A 17,188-nucleotide genomic window follows, 5' to 3' on the forward strand; every position below is an offset into this window, starting at 1 on the left:
CATAAACTGTTTTTAAAAGAGATGCACAGAAAAATTACAAATGTTGTAACCTGAAAGGTTAGGATATAAAATCTTTGAACATGATACATTGAGAAGTATACAATAAGGGGGAAATAAATCAAATCTTGAATCTTAATATTGTAACAATATGAGAAAACTAGTGGATCAGTACATATGCAGTATGCAGACATATGAAGTGGTTTCGTTGACATATCAGTGATGTCAGTGCCTCAGTAAATCAAACAGGAGAATTTATTGGGGAAAATATAACAATCTAACAAAATAGAAATCTATCAACATGGTGCATAAGAAAAAAAAGAAACAAACAAACAAAAAGGACACACAGATGCATGCACACAAACACACATGGGAACACAAGGAAAACAACTTTGCCCATTATACAATTCCAAACCAAGTATCGCCACAGGAAAAAAAAAAGAAAGAAAGACTGGCCTTGAATCCTGTAGATATAGTCAATAAAATCATATCAATTTAAATCACAGGCTGTATTTCAGAACTAGACTAATCCTTTTTCTTTTTAAAAAAAACAAACAAACAAAACAATTCCATATACACAGTCCATAAACATATTCCATATACACATCTGTGAGAATAAATGCACTGGATCCGAGCACCACTTGAGTTTGGTCAAGGAAGTTGCCTTATTAAAAAAAAAATCAGAACCACTGATACGATACGTCATGATTCATCAGATTTATTATTATTTATATATTAAAAAAGGGCCCGCAATTTACTTTCCATTGAACCCTTAATGATTAGTAAAGTGCTCTTGGCTAAGTTTGCCCTCACGTGCTGATGTGGGTCCGGTCCCCCAATTTAAATATATAAACCATTAATACAGTCGCAATAACCGATCAGCAGCCAGAAGCAAGTACGCCCATGCCAAGAGCACTACAACCATGAAACCGATGATCCGTCATATCATCTTGGAGCACGTAGTAGCTTATTTACTTTAAAGCAAATTTGGGAATCGTCAGAGGAGCTGTGGAGTGCTTTGATAAACTTGTGCAAATGCGACTAAACAGTGTGCTTGCTTCATTGTTTTCCACAGACAACCAAGCAGCGCCCTCTGCAGGTCAGCTCATAATTAACCAATAACCATCACTGATGTCTTACTAGAATTCTAAAGACTGGGCACGTCTAACAATTTTGCTTGTACAGTGTCTAAATGTCATCAAGTGGGTGCAAAAGTTGCTTGGAAAGCATTGGTTTACTCATGACACCCCTTTAAAATACTGGCCCCTTTCATTTATAAAACGGCGAGGTATAAAACCAGCTCTTCACCAATCAGGGACATACAACTGGATCTCACTCAAAACACACAGAAAAACGTGTACATTAAAACATCAGTACTGAACGACAAAAGCAAATCCTTGTGAGCTAAAAAAGGTTCGAGCAAAAAGAGGGAGGTTTTCGTCTCCCGAGCTGCGATAACTCGAGATGACGCTTGTTTGCTGTTTCCCACAACAATGCAGGGTCAGGTGGTTGGTAAATGCAGCAGTTTCACTCAGCCTCAGCTCGATACCATTGCAGCTTTAAAAAAATCTGAATATCAGGTCTCCCTGAGTTAGTAGCACTTCACTGTCAGTCTGCTTATGTCTTCTTAGTCCTTTTTGTATTAAGAAATCCACAAGAGAAGGAAATGGAGGGGGAAAAAAATGTACAGTTAGCTTTGGAGCGGCAGCTGGTAGCATCTGAACGGTTTTGAGAAGAAACGACACGATCTGCCTTTAAGATGCGTCTTGTGTCTCCGAATACCGCACACAAAGGTGCAAAAGATATCTTGCACCATTCAGAGAGGTGAGATGGTTGTTTGAAGGTGTGTTTGTGTGTGTGGGTGCTGAAGGAAGCGGCTTAAAGTGAGGATGTGTAAGTGAGAGATTGCGTGGGCCTCATGTATGAAAAGTTTAATTGCTTGACGAGGCAATCTCCCAATTTAACCATCTAAATGGCAAAAACCCCTGTGGAAAATATTTTTGCACGTTGTATTACCATAAATATGCATGCATTTGCATATTTTAAGTATCCAATTTTAAATTTAGCTACACATGAGTCGATTTTTATGTATAAATGAGGCCCATTTTGTGAATAAATCAGAAAATGCATAATATATGCATATACTGTCATATGTGGAGCATTTTAAGAGAGGATAAGGATAAATTGTGTGTGTGTGTGTGTGTGTGTGTGAAGGTCTTGGTCAGTAGTTCCTATTTGTAAACACTTGTCCGCAAATCCGTTTAGTGTTTTTCCTGCTGGTGCTTGTTCACATGTGCGGATTGGGCTAAAGGTGCTAAATGAGCGCTGCTGTGTCCATGACGTTCCTGTTGGGATCCAGTGTGGCAAAGAACCGCACGTCCCTGTCCTTGTCCATCCTCAGTTCGGAGAGAGCCTCTTCCAGCTCATCCGAATAAGCGCTGCCTGGGTCCTTGAAGTACGCTGAGATCAGAGCACACACACACATAGATGGCGATCAGAACTGATGCCTAAACTGTAGCCGGGTTTCCATTACAGATTTGCGCAATTTTGCGATATTTTCTAAATGCCGATAAAAAAACGTTTATGAAATGACGGTGTTTTAACCAATGTTACATTAACATTAACCAATGTTATGCGAGTACATTTTTTTTTTTTCCTCTCACGATATGTTTTTACAAAAATCATAACAATGGATATTGGTAGGTTTACATATATCGCAGCCACCGTAGTTCCCATTACTTTTAATCGAAGGAGACGTAGGCATGTTATTCAAGCTTTAATGGCAAGGAACGCCCCTTATACTGTGAGGTGTTTCTACTTCGAGGTCTTGCTAAATTGTGGCATTTCTTTGTGGTTTAAAACACAGGATTCCCATAAATCTTTTGTCTTTTATGAGTTTAATAAAGAACTCTTTTTCGTCTTCTGTCCAATGAAACCGCGCCATCTTTGAAGAATGATTGACATTTACGTACACCAGGTGACCTGTAATTTTCCATTGCAGTTTTGCTAAATATTCCTTTTGTCGAATTGCCTGAAAAACCCCCTCATGCGAGTGCTAAAAAAATGTTCACGAAATATGCGAGTTTTTGTGAAACTGACGTGTTTTCATTGGGTGTATTCGCAATTTGTGCAATTTGATGGGTAATGGAAACACAGCTTGTGACACTAACACCGTTACTTAGCAAAATATTTGATCTTTTGTGCTAATAATAGGTCACTATTTTATTTAGGTCACAGATAATTAGTTAAACGGTCACTAGCCTAAAAGGTTCAAATAAATTAAAAATATAAAACTAAATAAAAACCAAAAAACAACAACAATGTCAATGGATTTTATATCACTGCCTGGAAAAGGACACTTGACATCTTACGTCTTGTACTTTGAACATTAAAATTCTAGAAAGCATTTCATTGGACAAAAATAAGTATACACTTCATACAGGATATTAATATTTTTGTTCCATTTTCCAGGCAGACAAAAGAGAGTAACTTTGAGTTTAATGGGCTTTATGCCCAGCTGCACTACTTCCTGAACTTCAGCCAGCTCCTTGTTTCCTGTCTGCCATTATTGGCCAAATTGATTAATTCAGGTGTGTCTGATTATTGTTGCCATGACTACTGAGGTCAGGTACACCTGAATTAATCAATTTGACCAATAATGGCAGACAGGAAACAAGGAGCTGGCTGAAGTTCAGGAAGTAGTGCAGCTGGGCATAAAGCCCATTGTAACCCTTGGAGGGCCTAATAAAAGAGACGCAAGTCTATGTAAACATCCTGTGATGCACGCTTCTAACTTGTCTGTAAATTGTGTGCGTTTGTGTCTTACGTTTTTCCAACACGCTCTGCCGTAACGCCTTGGCCACCAGCACACGCACGTTGGGCACAGGATCTGATGAGAGGCTGAGCAGACTGGGAAGAAGGTGCTGTGCAAACTGGTCCATGGGCATGCAGTCCTCCTCCACTATTGCCTGAATGGAAACAAAGGAAATGCCTAAATCGCTTTCCCACATTCTTAAAGGTTTAGATTTTGCCTGATGTATATTATACAAAAAAAGAGTGCATGTTTATTCAAATAAATAAATAAAAATGTCATTAGCTTCATTCTGATTGGTTGACTAACACTAGTCTATTATTTTGGTATCTTGATTTCAAATGTATTCATCCCACAATGTCATGAAAATAACTTATTCTATGCAAAATTGAAATTAACAGCAATATGACAATAAAAGACGTTAAGAAATATTGCAGGACCACATGAATATATATATAAAGATGGTGGGACTGTAAATCCTTTGGATAATACAACATGAAACTCCAATTTGATGTAAAATGTACCTGGCAAATGAATGCAAATGCCTGACGTCCGACCCATTTGGGACAGTGGCAGAATCTCATAATGAGCTCATTAATGTAATTCAGACCCAGATCATGAGCTTCACAGGAATACAACTTCTGCAGGATCACCACCACCTAAACACATTCATAAGACAAATCTTAAAGAATACCACAATAGGTTTTCATGCTTGAAATGTAAAAACACAAAAACATAATTTTTTTACATATGAGATTGTTGCAACACCTCTCTTCCCAGTCTGTCAGTAATGCTCTGTTTAGTTCCAATTTCTGTGAAACCCCTCCTTCTGAAAATCACTGTGCTCTAATTGGTCGCTGGACCAGTGGGTTGTGATTGGTCAACCACTTCGCACTTGTTTCGGAAAGGTCACTGCCTTTCACATAATAGCAAGTTTATACTACTATCGCAACTCAACCAGGCCTCGTCCCTTTTTTTGTACATACCTTGGTGGAAATTATCTTATCTTAGTGGAAATGAGGGATATTGTGATGTGTACATTCCCAGAAGGACACTTAAAACTACAATTGAGGCTTTTAGGGAGTTCAACAGTGCACACTGATATAGAGAATACTTGAACTTCTTTTGGAGTGACTTGGTAACTTTGCAGACCTTTTTCATGCTGAAACAGCATCACACACTAAAGTAAGTTGAAAATGTAAAAGGCATAATAAGTCCTCTTTAAAAGTTTGAAGCACTAGATAAGCCAAGACAGATGTTAATACCAGGTCTAAAAAGCCTATAAACTTGAGGTTAAAAGAGTCCAGTGGAGTTGCTAAAAGCAGAACACAAATTCAAACAATACAGCTAGTATAAGGCATTGTAATGTTGCACTATTTTTGGAAACAAGCTGAAGGAAACTTGACTCACCAGTTTATAGGAGATCCACCGCACTTCAGACACTTTGTCAGAGCAAAGGTTAAGTGCAATTTGTCTGAGGTAGTCATAGATGTCGTTGTGACTGTACAACTCGATGATCAGGATAAGCTGCCTAAATACACAGACAGACAAATGCCACAAGAGTGAGATCACAAATGAGAGCTTCAAACAACCCTTTGTGTAACCAAGTAGTACGCACTCAGCTAGCTCATAGCGGAATCTCCAGTTTCGGCTGTTGTCCGTCACCATGAACTCCTGCAGCTGATACAGATACTCCCGACGCTTCTCGGCATGAAGAAGCTACAAAAGACAAAACAGAACGATCTGTTGATGCCACTGTTGTTGACTAAAACAAAAACTATTGAATGTTGCTGAAATATAAAGCTGAAATAAAATTGTAATCAAACAAAGATGAGAAATATTGCCTTGGAAAATAACTCAAATAATACATTTAAGTTGAAGTGCAAAAATTCATAAAAGTAAAATGAAATAAAAATGTATTAAATCCATAAAGAAATAGAAAGCCAATTGAAAATATTAATAAAAACTAACTAAACAATACTAAAATAACACTGGTTGGGAAGCCATGGCATGCTTGAAAAATTTTAAATTTAATTTTTTTAAATGCATTTAACAAATCAGCAAACGCTAACAAAATGTATATAACTTTGGGGGGGGGGGGGAGCTAAAAAAGCATGAAAGAAATGCACAAATTCTCAAACAAACATTTTTTTTTCCAGCATGGACAATTCAAAGCTCTTTGAATAAACCACATTTTCTCAGTTCATGAAATTTCATATTCTCACCTTCAAGAAATCATACAGGTGTTTGAGGACTCCTATCCGCACCTCATCAAGATCTTTGAGGAAGCCATTAAATATGGGCACCAGGTCAGCCGCGGTCAGCTGATCCCCCAGGATCACTGCCAACTCGTGGATAGAGAATGCAAGTGTCCGTCGCACCTTCCACTGTAACACATACAAAGTTAATTCATTTGACAAATGCAAAACACATTCACAGTACCGAAGCTACTGTGCACACACCTCAAACATTACATAATCACAAAACAAAGACAATTATAACCATCAGAGTATGGTACAGTGAAAATATTGTTTAATTAATAATAAGTAAATATATATATATATATAGTTTATAATATAACATATATATTATTTATTTTTTCAATATATAAGGTTAAGCAACAGTACTGTTCTAACATTTAGCATTTTGAGAGTTTTGTTAAACCTTGATTTTCCAATAAAACTCATGACGAGTAATGCATAAAGAGGAAGTTTTACCTGTACGTCTGTAGCGAGGGTCTCGTAGGTGTCTTTGAGGCAGTGCCAGTTCTGTCTGCCCAGCGTTAGGGCGACACCTGGCAGGCTGAACGCACAGTGTTTGGCGATCTCAGTGTCTACGGTCTGAGCTCGAGCGGGGTCTGTCATGGACAGATACTGATCCAGCAACTGCTGTGGAATTACATTCTGTGACCACAGAAAAAACAAGTGTTAGGAAAATCAGTTCGATCAGTCAGATTTTCATTGTTTATTCACAAAAAGAGTTTCTTTGTAAATTTGATGTGCTTTTCATCAATGATTGCAATTTGTAGAACTAGTTGACAATTAATGCCAATGTAAAGCCATGAGATTTTATATGGTAAAACGTGCAAGTATTTACTGAGCAGTACATTACCTGGACTTTAGACTTCTCCTCTTCGCATGTTTTAACTTGTGAGTTGGTGTCCTCCACATTTTCTATTAGGTCTGATTCCTGTATGCACACACACAAATGCACGTACTGCAGTTACTGTGCCAGCACTTCCTTCTAATGACATTTGCTAAAACCGATTTACATAAAACTGCAAAAGGGGTTTTGCCATGCCATGTCAAACAGTGGAAGCAGCATCAAAACCTTTTAAAACAACATTATGCTCCTTTGATAATTGTAATGACCTCATATTAATTGACAAGATTACATGGAATATTGGTATTTTCCTGCCTAAATGTAGATTTTTCATTTGAAGTCTTTACTCAGGAAATATTTATATACAATTAATTGAATTAAAATGAATCTATGGACAGTTTTAACAATATTGATAATAATTATTCTTCATGTAAAATAAAAAATTATAATTGTAACATTTAAAAAAAAAACATTAAATGTTTAAAATATGTAATAATCATTTATTTATTATTAATAATATGACTGTCTGAAGATTAAATATTTGGTAACGTTATTTTATAGTGTCCTTGTTAAATGTTACATGTAGCTACTATAGTAATAACTATAAATGATGCATAATTACATGCAATTAACTCTAAACAAAACCCTAATCCTAGCGCTAAAGTACATGCAGTTAATAAATGTATAATTTCACTGAAACAAGAACACCTTACAATAAAATGTAACCGAGTATTTTAATAAAATTACATGAACCTACATTATTATTATTATTACAAAATATATAAATTATAATGACAACATTTAAAAAAAGATTTAAAGTATTATAACATTAATTAAATGTAATACCACTTTAAATTAGGGCAGTGCAAAGATTAATCGTGATTAATCGACTCCAAAATAAAAGTTTGTGTTTACATAATATGTGTGTGTACTGTGTATAATTATTGTGTATATATAAATACATATGCATAAATGTATTTATTTAAGAATTATTTGCATGTAAATACTGTATATATATATATATATATAAAATATTTATATATAATATAGATTATGTGTGTATATATATATATATATATATATATATATATATATATATATATAATCTATATTATATATAAATATAAATATTTTATATATGAATAACACACTTTCTTAAATATATACATGCATGTGTGTATATTTATATATACAAAATAATTATATGCAGCACACACAATTATGTAAACACAAACTTTTATTTTGGATGCGATTGATCGCAATTAATTTTTGCATAGCCTTACTTTAAATGTTAAAATATAAATAAAATTCTTTTCATATGAAGTTGTCCTCTCATCTCACCTCACTGCTGTGTTCAGAGTCATCTACCAGCACAGGTGAAGTGGAGGGAGAGTCTGAGATCTGTGTGTCTGTCAGGGAGAGTTCACTCATGGCACTGAGCTCATCAGACGTCGGCGAGCCCGTGGAACCATTACTCTCCGACACAGACTCATCAGCATCTTCTGTTTGACTCTCTAACTGAGCAGCTTTCAGCGCAGCGGACAACACTTTCACTTGAGCTGCGAGTGAAAAGCAAACAGGGCAATGAATAACTTTAATTCCCTACTCGGAAAAGAGCAAAAGAACATGAGCTCTTTTCACAATCACCTTGAACATCAGGATCATCTAGGTGGGGCTGAAGACAGTCCAAAACTTTCTGTATTTGGGAGCTGGTGGCTGGGCCTTGTGCATCTAAACTTGGCACGTTGTCGTTCCCCCCTCTCACGGTCTCTTCTTTTTCTATCACCACATCTCTTTTCTCTCCTTGTAGTAGCCGCAGTTCTTGAGTAATGTCAGGTAGTGGGGGTCTCCAGAAGTTGAATGAGTTGAACATTGTGCAGTCATCCATCTTCTGGTGGGACGAAGGGGTTGAGCATTCAGGCTGGTTCTTGCTGGTGCTGTAAGAGTGGCCTTCTGGAGGACGTGACGGTGGAACCGCTGTGTCTGAGGTGGATTGTAGCTGCTCTGAACGGGGCTGAATGAGACTGTCTGAACAATCATGAATGGAGGCATTGCGGATGTTACTCGAATTGCTGGTGGTCACTTCCTGTCTGTGGCTACAAAGACAAGAGGGGTTCATTCAGAATTCATTCAGTCATTTTCTTTTGTAAACACATGATTTCAATATGGAAAGTGACTCAGAGACCCCATTTACACCTGGTATTAAAATGCGATCTGTTTTCTGATAAGTTATCCGGATAATAAGTACCGATTCCATTTACACCTGGCCACATAAATGTGTTTTTGCAAAACGGATATAAATCCGATCTTCACCTCCTGCGTTACATGCAGATTTAATGGATTGCACGCCACCAAAAGCAACAGATCTGAGCGGCATTTTATTGATCATCAGCTAATTTCCAAATCAGAGACATCAATAAGAGAGAGTGGCAACAGGCCTGGTAAGATAATTTCGTTTCTTTACTTGAAGATGTGTTAACTGCGTCTGTGACTTACTTTCACTTTTATTTGCGATGTTTGCACGTTGAATAGACGCTCAGCTGCTCATCTGCGGTGATGCGTGTCGCATCTGACTAGGCTATAACATGACATATAGCCTATAACACGCTCTCACTCGTTTATTTTTTAGCATTTTTGGGAGGAGTAAAATATACATATGTGGTTTCAACAACCAGATTGCGTTTACACCTAGTAAAGATCCGGACACAATGCGAGCCAGACTACCTCCAGATGTGGTCAGGCAGATCCGATCACGATCCGATCACAACGCATTTACACCTTGCATTAACATGCGTTTTATATTATCCGGATAACTTATCTGGATACAGATCGCATTTTAATACCAGGTGTAAATGGGGTCAGAAGGATGGTAAGATGTTTAAAAATTTTTTTTTTGTCTTATTCTCATCTAGGCTGCATTTATATGATGAAAAATACAGTAAAAACTGTAACATAGTGAAATATTTACAATTTAAAATAACAGTTTTCAATTTGAATATACTGCAAAATGTCATTTATTCCTGTGATGCAAAGCTGAATTTGTCACATGATCGTTCAGAAATTATTCTAATATGCTAATTTGCTGCTCAAGAAACATTTCTAATTTTTACCTGTAAATCTGGAAATTGTTGTGCTGCTTATGATTGGATTTTTGATTTTGTTTGTAACCATGTAAATCTTCACTGTCACTAATTTAATGCAAGCTAGCTGAATAAAAGTATAATTTTTTCTTAAAAAAAAAAAATAACACTGTCCTTTACCTTTTGAACATTATGTAACTATTTAATGCAACTAGGAAACAGTCCAATAGGGTTCAGGTGAACCAAATACAAGCCTAATTATACAGACCTCCCAGTTAAGTGGATTGATAATAAACTACAACAACTAGTTAATAACAAACCTATGTTGCTTTCCCAACAAACACTACCATAGCGAAGAAACCATGTGTGCTTACCTCTCCGAGGAGATCTTCGGGATCTCGCAGAGGGTTCCATCCTCACAGAAATGCAATCCTGTGATAGAAGGGTTGGCAAACGTGGAGATGAAACGACCTAGAGACTGGAACGCAGCCTGGCGTACCTGAAAAGGAAAAAAGGAGAGAAGTTCCCTTCCCTATAAAAAACAGATCCATCCACTCTCCATACCTCTTTGTCCAGATCTATTTTCAAAAACGTAATAAAGATTGTGTACATAAGTGGAAAACAGAAAGTCCGAAATCTCACAGGTTTAAAGTCCTACTCCGCATAGCTGCATACTAAACATCAAATAACCATGTTTACTTTCAGAGAGGACAGAAATTAGATGCTGAGTCACAGCATGTTAGAAAACAGTGTGGTGTGTGTGCTCTTACCCAGCGTGACTGATCACTAATGAGGTTGATGAACAAGGGGGACAATTTAGTGCGTCGCACTTCTGGAGAAGTGCAATTTGAAACAACCATGAAGCACTCTGCACAGGCTTTCCGGATACCCCACAGACTGTCCGAGCAAAGGTCGAAAAACTTCGGCATCTAAAGGCAGAACAAAGAGATAGTGCCGATTAACACATTTGTCGCGTAAACAAAGTTCAACATATAGACCAAAAAAAACTTTAAGGCTTTGTAAGCTAAGGATATTTTTGGGTCTAGCACTCAGACATAATTAACATATTAATTTTGGCCCACTGTGACTGCAATATTGTGCTAAATACAAGCACAAAAGGAAAGCTGCAGAGGTCTCACCAGTAGTTTCTCTGTGGCTTCCTGGCCAACAATAGAACAGAACTCGCCGAAGTTTGCGGCACAGACCTGGTGGTGAGGGGGAAAAAAAAATAGAGACAGAGGTTTTAGACATTTGCAATGAGGTCAAATTCAGTCTTCTGTTATGTTGTAAGCAGAAGCCTGCTGCAACTCAAATAGCATTGCTTTCTGCCAACCCAGCAAGGGTTTCAAAAGTAGATTAACATTTTTCACAACCTTTTCTTCAAGCTTCATAACTGCAGTTATTTGAAAGACAGAAGTCACAAAAACATTCAACATTAAGCAGCTTTATTTTTTCCAGAGTACAACTTTATTGTTCATAGAAGCCATTTCTATCCATTGTGTTCTCAGGATTGTTACTTGTTCGTCTCATGACACTGATATAATCATGCATGGACTTGGAATTTCCACACTTTTGTAAACAAGAAATATACTGACCTTAGATAAACTAACTACCATTCAAAAGATTGAGTCAGTAAGACTTCTTTTTTGAAATAAATTAATACTTTCATTCAGCAATGATGCATTAAATTGATAATAAAAAAGTGAAAGTAAAGATATTCATAATGTTGAAAAAAGATACTTTTGAACTTTCTAGTCAAAGAATCCTCAAATAAAAATATATTACAGTTTCCACAATAATATTAAGCAGCATAACTGATTTTAACATTGATAATAAAAATAAATGTTTCTTGATCAGCAAATCCGCATATTAGAATAATTTCTGAAGGATCATGTGACTGAAGACTGGAGTAATGATGCTGAAAATTCAGCTTTCATTAAAATAGAAAACACTTCTTTTAAATTGTAATTTTTCACAATTTTACTGTACTTTAGATCAAATATATGCAGCCTTATATATATATATATATATATATATGCATTTACTTTTGATCTCAAGGTGATTATACGTGTATGTGTGACATATGAAGTTCACAGACATACACACTCAAAACCTGTTCCACTAGCATTTAACAAATCACAGAATGACAAACACTTACATAGACTTCTGCATATCAATTGTAATCGATTATATTTTGTTCTTTATAATTTAACTAAATTATTGCAAAGACTCATAATCTCATAAAACAGTTCTTTAAAGAATTAAGGAACATTTTAAGAGTATTACCTTGCGGACTTGAAATAGTCTGACGTCACAGCAGAGATCACAAAAGCGCAGCAATAAAAGGTGTTCCACGGTATCTTTAGTCAACATGGTCACCAACTTGCACATTATCTGCAACAAAACATTACCCACCATCCAGCTCAAAACATGAAAGTTCAACCAAACCCCATAAAACAATTAGCACAGAAACAGTATCATGCAGACAGTACACAGATACGCATTCCATCACAGAAGGAATGAAGTTACGACAGGAAATATAATCTCTTCAATCCTATGAAAGCCCATGGTTTACATATTTTTACGATGAGTATGATCCACTGCCAGTAATCAGTGTGGCACAGTATCTTTGACACAAAGGACTCACCGCTACAGCCTCGATCTTATAATCGTCGTCACTACTGGGTTCAGTGAGCTCGAGAAGCACAGGGCAAACCTTTCCCTCCATATCTGCCTTACTCATCAGACCCTGTTCAAGTAGCACCAGCAAAGCGGCCTGGCTCGTCTTTCGCACCTAAGGGGAAAGCAGACAAAACCGACTTAAATGACTAATCGATTAGTTAGTGTTAAGGAATCCCTGAATAATAAGGCTTTTTTCCAATACTATTCAGATCCATTCCTAAACAAACAACACCCTTTAATATGAAAATAACAGATATTGAACAAATACAACACAATTATCAAAGTCTTCATTAAAAAATGGAAGCCTGCAAATTAAGCATAGTAATGGGAATATTGCTTACTAGCTGTTATCAGAAGCACTCCTACTCAAAAGCCATGATGTTTGTCAACCTCACTTCTATTCAGAAGAACAACTCAAAGAACAGCCAGTTTTTCGAGTGAAACTTACCTGGTTATTAGGGTCTGTGAGATACCGGACCACAATGGGAACAAGGTACCGTGAGAAGGCTTCTGGGAAATTGGGCCGATTTTCATGGAGGAACATGGCAATGTTTGGTACCTGCTCCATCAATTCTGCCCGCACTGTCGGTTCTGCAAGATCACAATATTTTTATGATATTAAATATGTATTACTACACTGTAAAAATGCTATGATCAATAAGTCATTTGTTTTTACATTGCTTTAATGCATCAAAATAAGTTTAGCAATTGTCAACATGTTTTAATAAGCTATAAGTCAGATTAATGTAATTTAAGTTGAAATGACGTAAACATCCAAGTTGATTATATAAATTTAAGGCAGCAACTTTTTTATAGTGGGTAAAAGCCATACAAACCTCCATCCTCAGACATCCTGGCAACCGTTTCCATAACGCTGATGAAGTCATTTTCATTATCACTGAACTCCCGGAGCACATCCAGCAATCCACGAGCCACAATTTGCCTGAAAATAAATGATAAATGTCTGAAAATTCATGGTATCAAGTGTACCACAATAGCCCACATGGCATGAGCCTTCACAATTTATAAGCACAAAACTATTTGAAAAAATAAAAAAATAAAACCGCTCAATTTTGAATCCTAGAACAATGTTTATAGCATTTCCAAGTCTAAGCCAAGTTGTTTTACAATGACATGCCTGGCTCTTTACAAGTATTTTGGGCTCAACGTCATGTCAGGTTCGCTTTAAGCACTTAAATGGATTGTTCACCCACAAATTTAAATTCTGTCATTTTTTTTTATTTCCAATTAAATTAAATTAAATTCACATTTATTTATATAGCGATTTTGAAAATACAAATTGTTTCAAAGCAGCTTTACAGAAAATGCATGTCTATTTTACAATTTAGAGTGATTTGTTATCAGAGGTGGCTGTGTCAAAGTAATGCATTTCAGAAATGTACATTCACAAACCACAAGATAGATAAAAATGTATTAATTTAAAGCAGAAACAATGAGCTCATTAAAGTAATGAATACATGTTTGTTAACAGATGATTAGGATATATAGAAAAACTAGAAAATGTTATTTTCCACCATTGCACCATAAAAAAGTATTTTTGGTATCAAATCTCACTTAAATTCAAGTGATAGGTACAAGAGGGACATTTTATACTACTCCTAAATTAACATTTTATATGGTATGGGAAAAAAAAACAACCCTGAAATCTGTCTCATATAACATGCCTCATAGTTGAAGACATCTCACCTGTTGAAAACGTTTTCACTGAAAGCATATTTCTCCAGCCGACCCAGAGGGGTGAGATTATCCTGGCCTGAATCCAGGAATGCTGTTATCCGAATCCCATCACACTCTGAACCATAGTCATCGAATCCAACTGCAAGACAGATTCATACAGACAGTTAATGACCAAGTATAATTTAATGTCCATTTTGTTGGCACAGCCTCATGGTGGCATCAAATGTGAGACCTTTTACATTAAAACCAGGAATCCCTTTAAAATACAGAGTGACAGCAGATCTAATTAAAGGTGCTATATGTATTTTTTAGCGGCCTCTATCGGTGATGTTTCAGACTGCAACCAAGTTTTACAAGAGCGCTTGTGCTATTGCGCGTGCTCGACACACGGACACAGACACACAGAGACTTTCAACACACCAGAAAAAGCATCACACAACATGCTGTAAACTCCCACTGCAACGTTACAATAATAGGCTACTTTTATTTAGAATAAGGCATTTCAGTAACTATTCGTGTATCTTTCACAATCAGCAATGTCAACATAGGTGATATGATAACGAAAACGGTTAGTGAACTAAACTGAACAATTTCAGTGTAACAGTAAGATCGTAGGAAGTAACATTACTGTACTGAACGTGTGTATTATAAACAATATGATAGTAGTGGGTGAGTGACGTTAGACAGAAGATCTAGTACATAAAATAAAAGTTACATCCTAAAAACAACAACTTTTTGTTATTCTGGAACAGTCTTTTGTGTTCATTTCATGTCTCATTTATGTTGTAGTTTACCTTGCTATTTCATTACAGTTTACCATTATTTCAGCAAATCTGAAAACTTGTAGTTTATCACAATAAAAAATAGCGGAGGTCTCTTCATAATTCAAACGCTCTGCTGATGTTGATTCGTGTTTTCGCAAGTCGATCCGATTCACGTTGGCCTAACAAGCTTCAGCACATAAATTTTTGTTTTATTTTTTATATTTATGTGGCGTTTGTGTTGGAGTGTGTGTTGTGCTGGAGGCAGGAGTGTTTTGGTGTTTTCAGACTCTTGTCGTCAGCTGCAGTGCCGTCGCATAGACTGTATATAAAAAGGAGATAGACTCGGGAGCGCGCATGCACGTCACATCCGATAGATTTCGCAGAAAACTGAAAATAAATACTGGCCTTCAGAGGTAATAGCAAAACCTGACAAGTGGATCATTGTAGTGCGTGATTTCCACCCCTTCACACACAAAAGGAATCGTTTTAGAAGTAAAGTTACATAGATCACCTTTAAAAAGGGGAATTTGTTTAATGAGAAATTATTTATTTTACAGCAAGAACAGTTAAAGGGATTTCATTACATGCAGTCTGTTTCTGTCAGCAAAGATCACACTGACTATTCTTCACCTAAATAGTGCACAACAACCGTCCGGGAAAGATCTCAAAAGCATGACTGGGTCTATATAATAAGATTTTGAGGGAGAAATGTGCTTAGTTTTAATTGAAAATAACGTCACAATTGCAAAAATGTAAATTTTTTAAAATGGACTTGATAAAGGGGGGAAAAAACTCTTATTTTGGTTGTGGGTGACAGATGACCTAGACATGTTCTTGGGAGGTTTTCTAAGATTCACCTAGACACATTGATAGAAAGATGTTTATCTGTAAAGTTGTTGACGAGTTCTGTGTACTCACAGTCATCCATATCATCATGACCGTCTTCAAAATATAAAGACAGACCTGTGGAAACACGAATAACATTATGTTTAAAGACTGACAAGTCTACAGTAGATAAACGGACAGTTTCTAGCCATGATAGTGTTACACAAGAAGTTGGGCTGTGCCTGACAACAACCTATTTAGTTATCTAACTAGACTTGCATTTTGGGGCTTTTTTTAGTCCAGAAACACAACCACAAAACCCCAAAACGCTGTTTAGGTAGACAGCTCACTAGGTTTTGACACACTGCCTTGGCATTTATCGTAGTGTTAGCTTTTCTCACTAAAATGTCAACTCAGGTGACAACAACAAACCAAGCTTCTATGTCTGTCAAACAATTTTTATACAGTAGTTTGCAATAAAATACAAACATGTCTTATGTTATGACACGTTATTGATGCATTTCAAATGGTGACCACCGAACAAAACGTGTTATCCGGGAAACGACCCCGGTCAGGTTGGCTAACAAACTGACAGTCAAGCTCCTGTCAACTCAGCTATGTTATCTTCACTATTAACTTAAAATTACGGTATATTTTCCATCATTATGTATTTAATACAACATATATTGTCTTGTTGGCCAAAAGTTCATAATTGCAGTACTTTTATAATATCTCAGTATGTCCTGCTAGCTCCACAACTCGCAACTAGTGTTAATCCACTTAAAATTTCACTAGGCTCATGGCCTTTGTTCTAAAATACACCAGAAATGTTCAAAAGGCACAACGCGTCATTACAGTCAACAGCAATAACAGGGCCGATTCTCTTTAAACCGCCTCATAAAGCTTTAAATAAATGTACTAAAGCACGTTACCTGCCATCTTGATTTACAGCGGGGCTGTCACTCCACTTCCTCAAAAGATTTCCTGCTCTTATTTCAATCCCGGCATTTATATGAAGATCAAATACTTTAAAAAGGGGGACAAATTCATCGAAACAAAACTCTTTTCCCCGCGAAAATATCGTAAATATTTGTGTCGCTCAACCGAACGCTCGATCAGAAAAAAATAAGACAATGTCGATCACGTGACTAGTCTAGCGACGTCCGATTCGTCAATGAACTGTTCGTATGAGTCGGATCTTTTGATTGAATCCAATGTATCGGTTCACA

The 17,188-nt window shown here is 36.6% G+C and overlaps 1 protein-coding gene across 1 annotated transcript; it reads right to left on the reverse strand.

The window, feature by feature from the left end:
• Positions 1–229: 229 nt before the first annotated feature.
• Positions 230–17,121, reverse strand: ppp4r1l (protein phosphatase 4, regulatory subunit 1-like). The gene is made up of 20 exons (XM_039692574.2): positions 16,892–17,121; positions 16,053–16,097; positions 14,380–14,509; positions 13,509–13,615; positions 13,121–13,263; positions 12,638–12,784; positions 12,277–12,384; positions 11,130–11,195; positions 10,761–10,919; positions 10,365–10,489; positions 8,558–9,006; positions 8,252–8,469; positions 6,920–6,997; positions 6,526–6,711; positions 6,034–6,195; positions 5,427–5,527; positions 5,219–5,339; positions 4,333–4,467; positions 3,824–3,965; positions 230–2,457 (listed from the first exon to the last, which is right to left on the reverse strand). Exons 1-20 carry the CDS (start codon positions 16,896–16,898, stop codon positions 2,312–2,314), a joined length of 2,775 nt encoding a protein of 924 aa, XP_039548508.1. The 5' UTR covers positions 16,899–17,121; the 3' UTR covers positions 230–2,311.
• Between the last annotated feature and the right edge of the window lie 67 nt (positions 17,122–17,188).

This window comes from Pimephales promelas, chromosome 8 (genome assembly GCF_988280905.1).
Source record: "Pimephales promelas chromosome 8, fPimPro1.hap1.1, whole genome shotgun sequence".
NCBI lineage: Eukaryota > Metazoa > Chordata > Actinopteri > Cypriniformes > Leuciscidae > Pimephales > Pimephales promelas.

What these genes read in the sequence shown, in the direction of transcription:
- ppp4r1l (XM_039692574.2), bottom strand. An exon ending in TCATGATGATATGGATGACT is followed by an intron (nt 14,510 to 16,052) that starts GTGAGTACACAG and finishes TCTGTCTTGCAG; the next exon opens with TTGGATTCGATGACTATGGT. An exon ending in ACTCTGAACACAGCAGTGAG is followed by an intron (nt 6,998 to 8,251) that starts GTGAGATGAGAG and finishes GTGTGCATACAG; the next exon opens with GAATCAGACCTAATAGAAAA.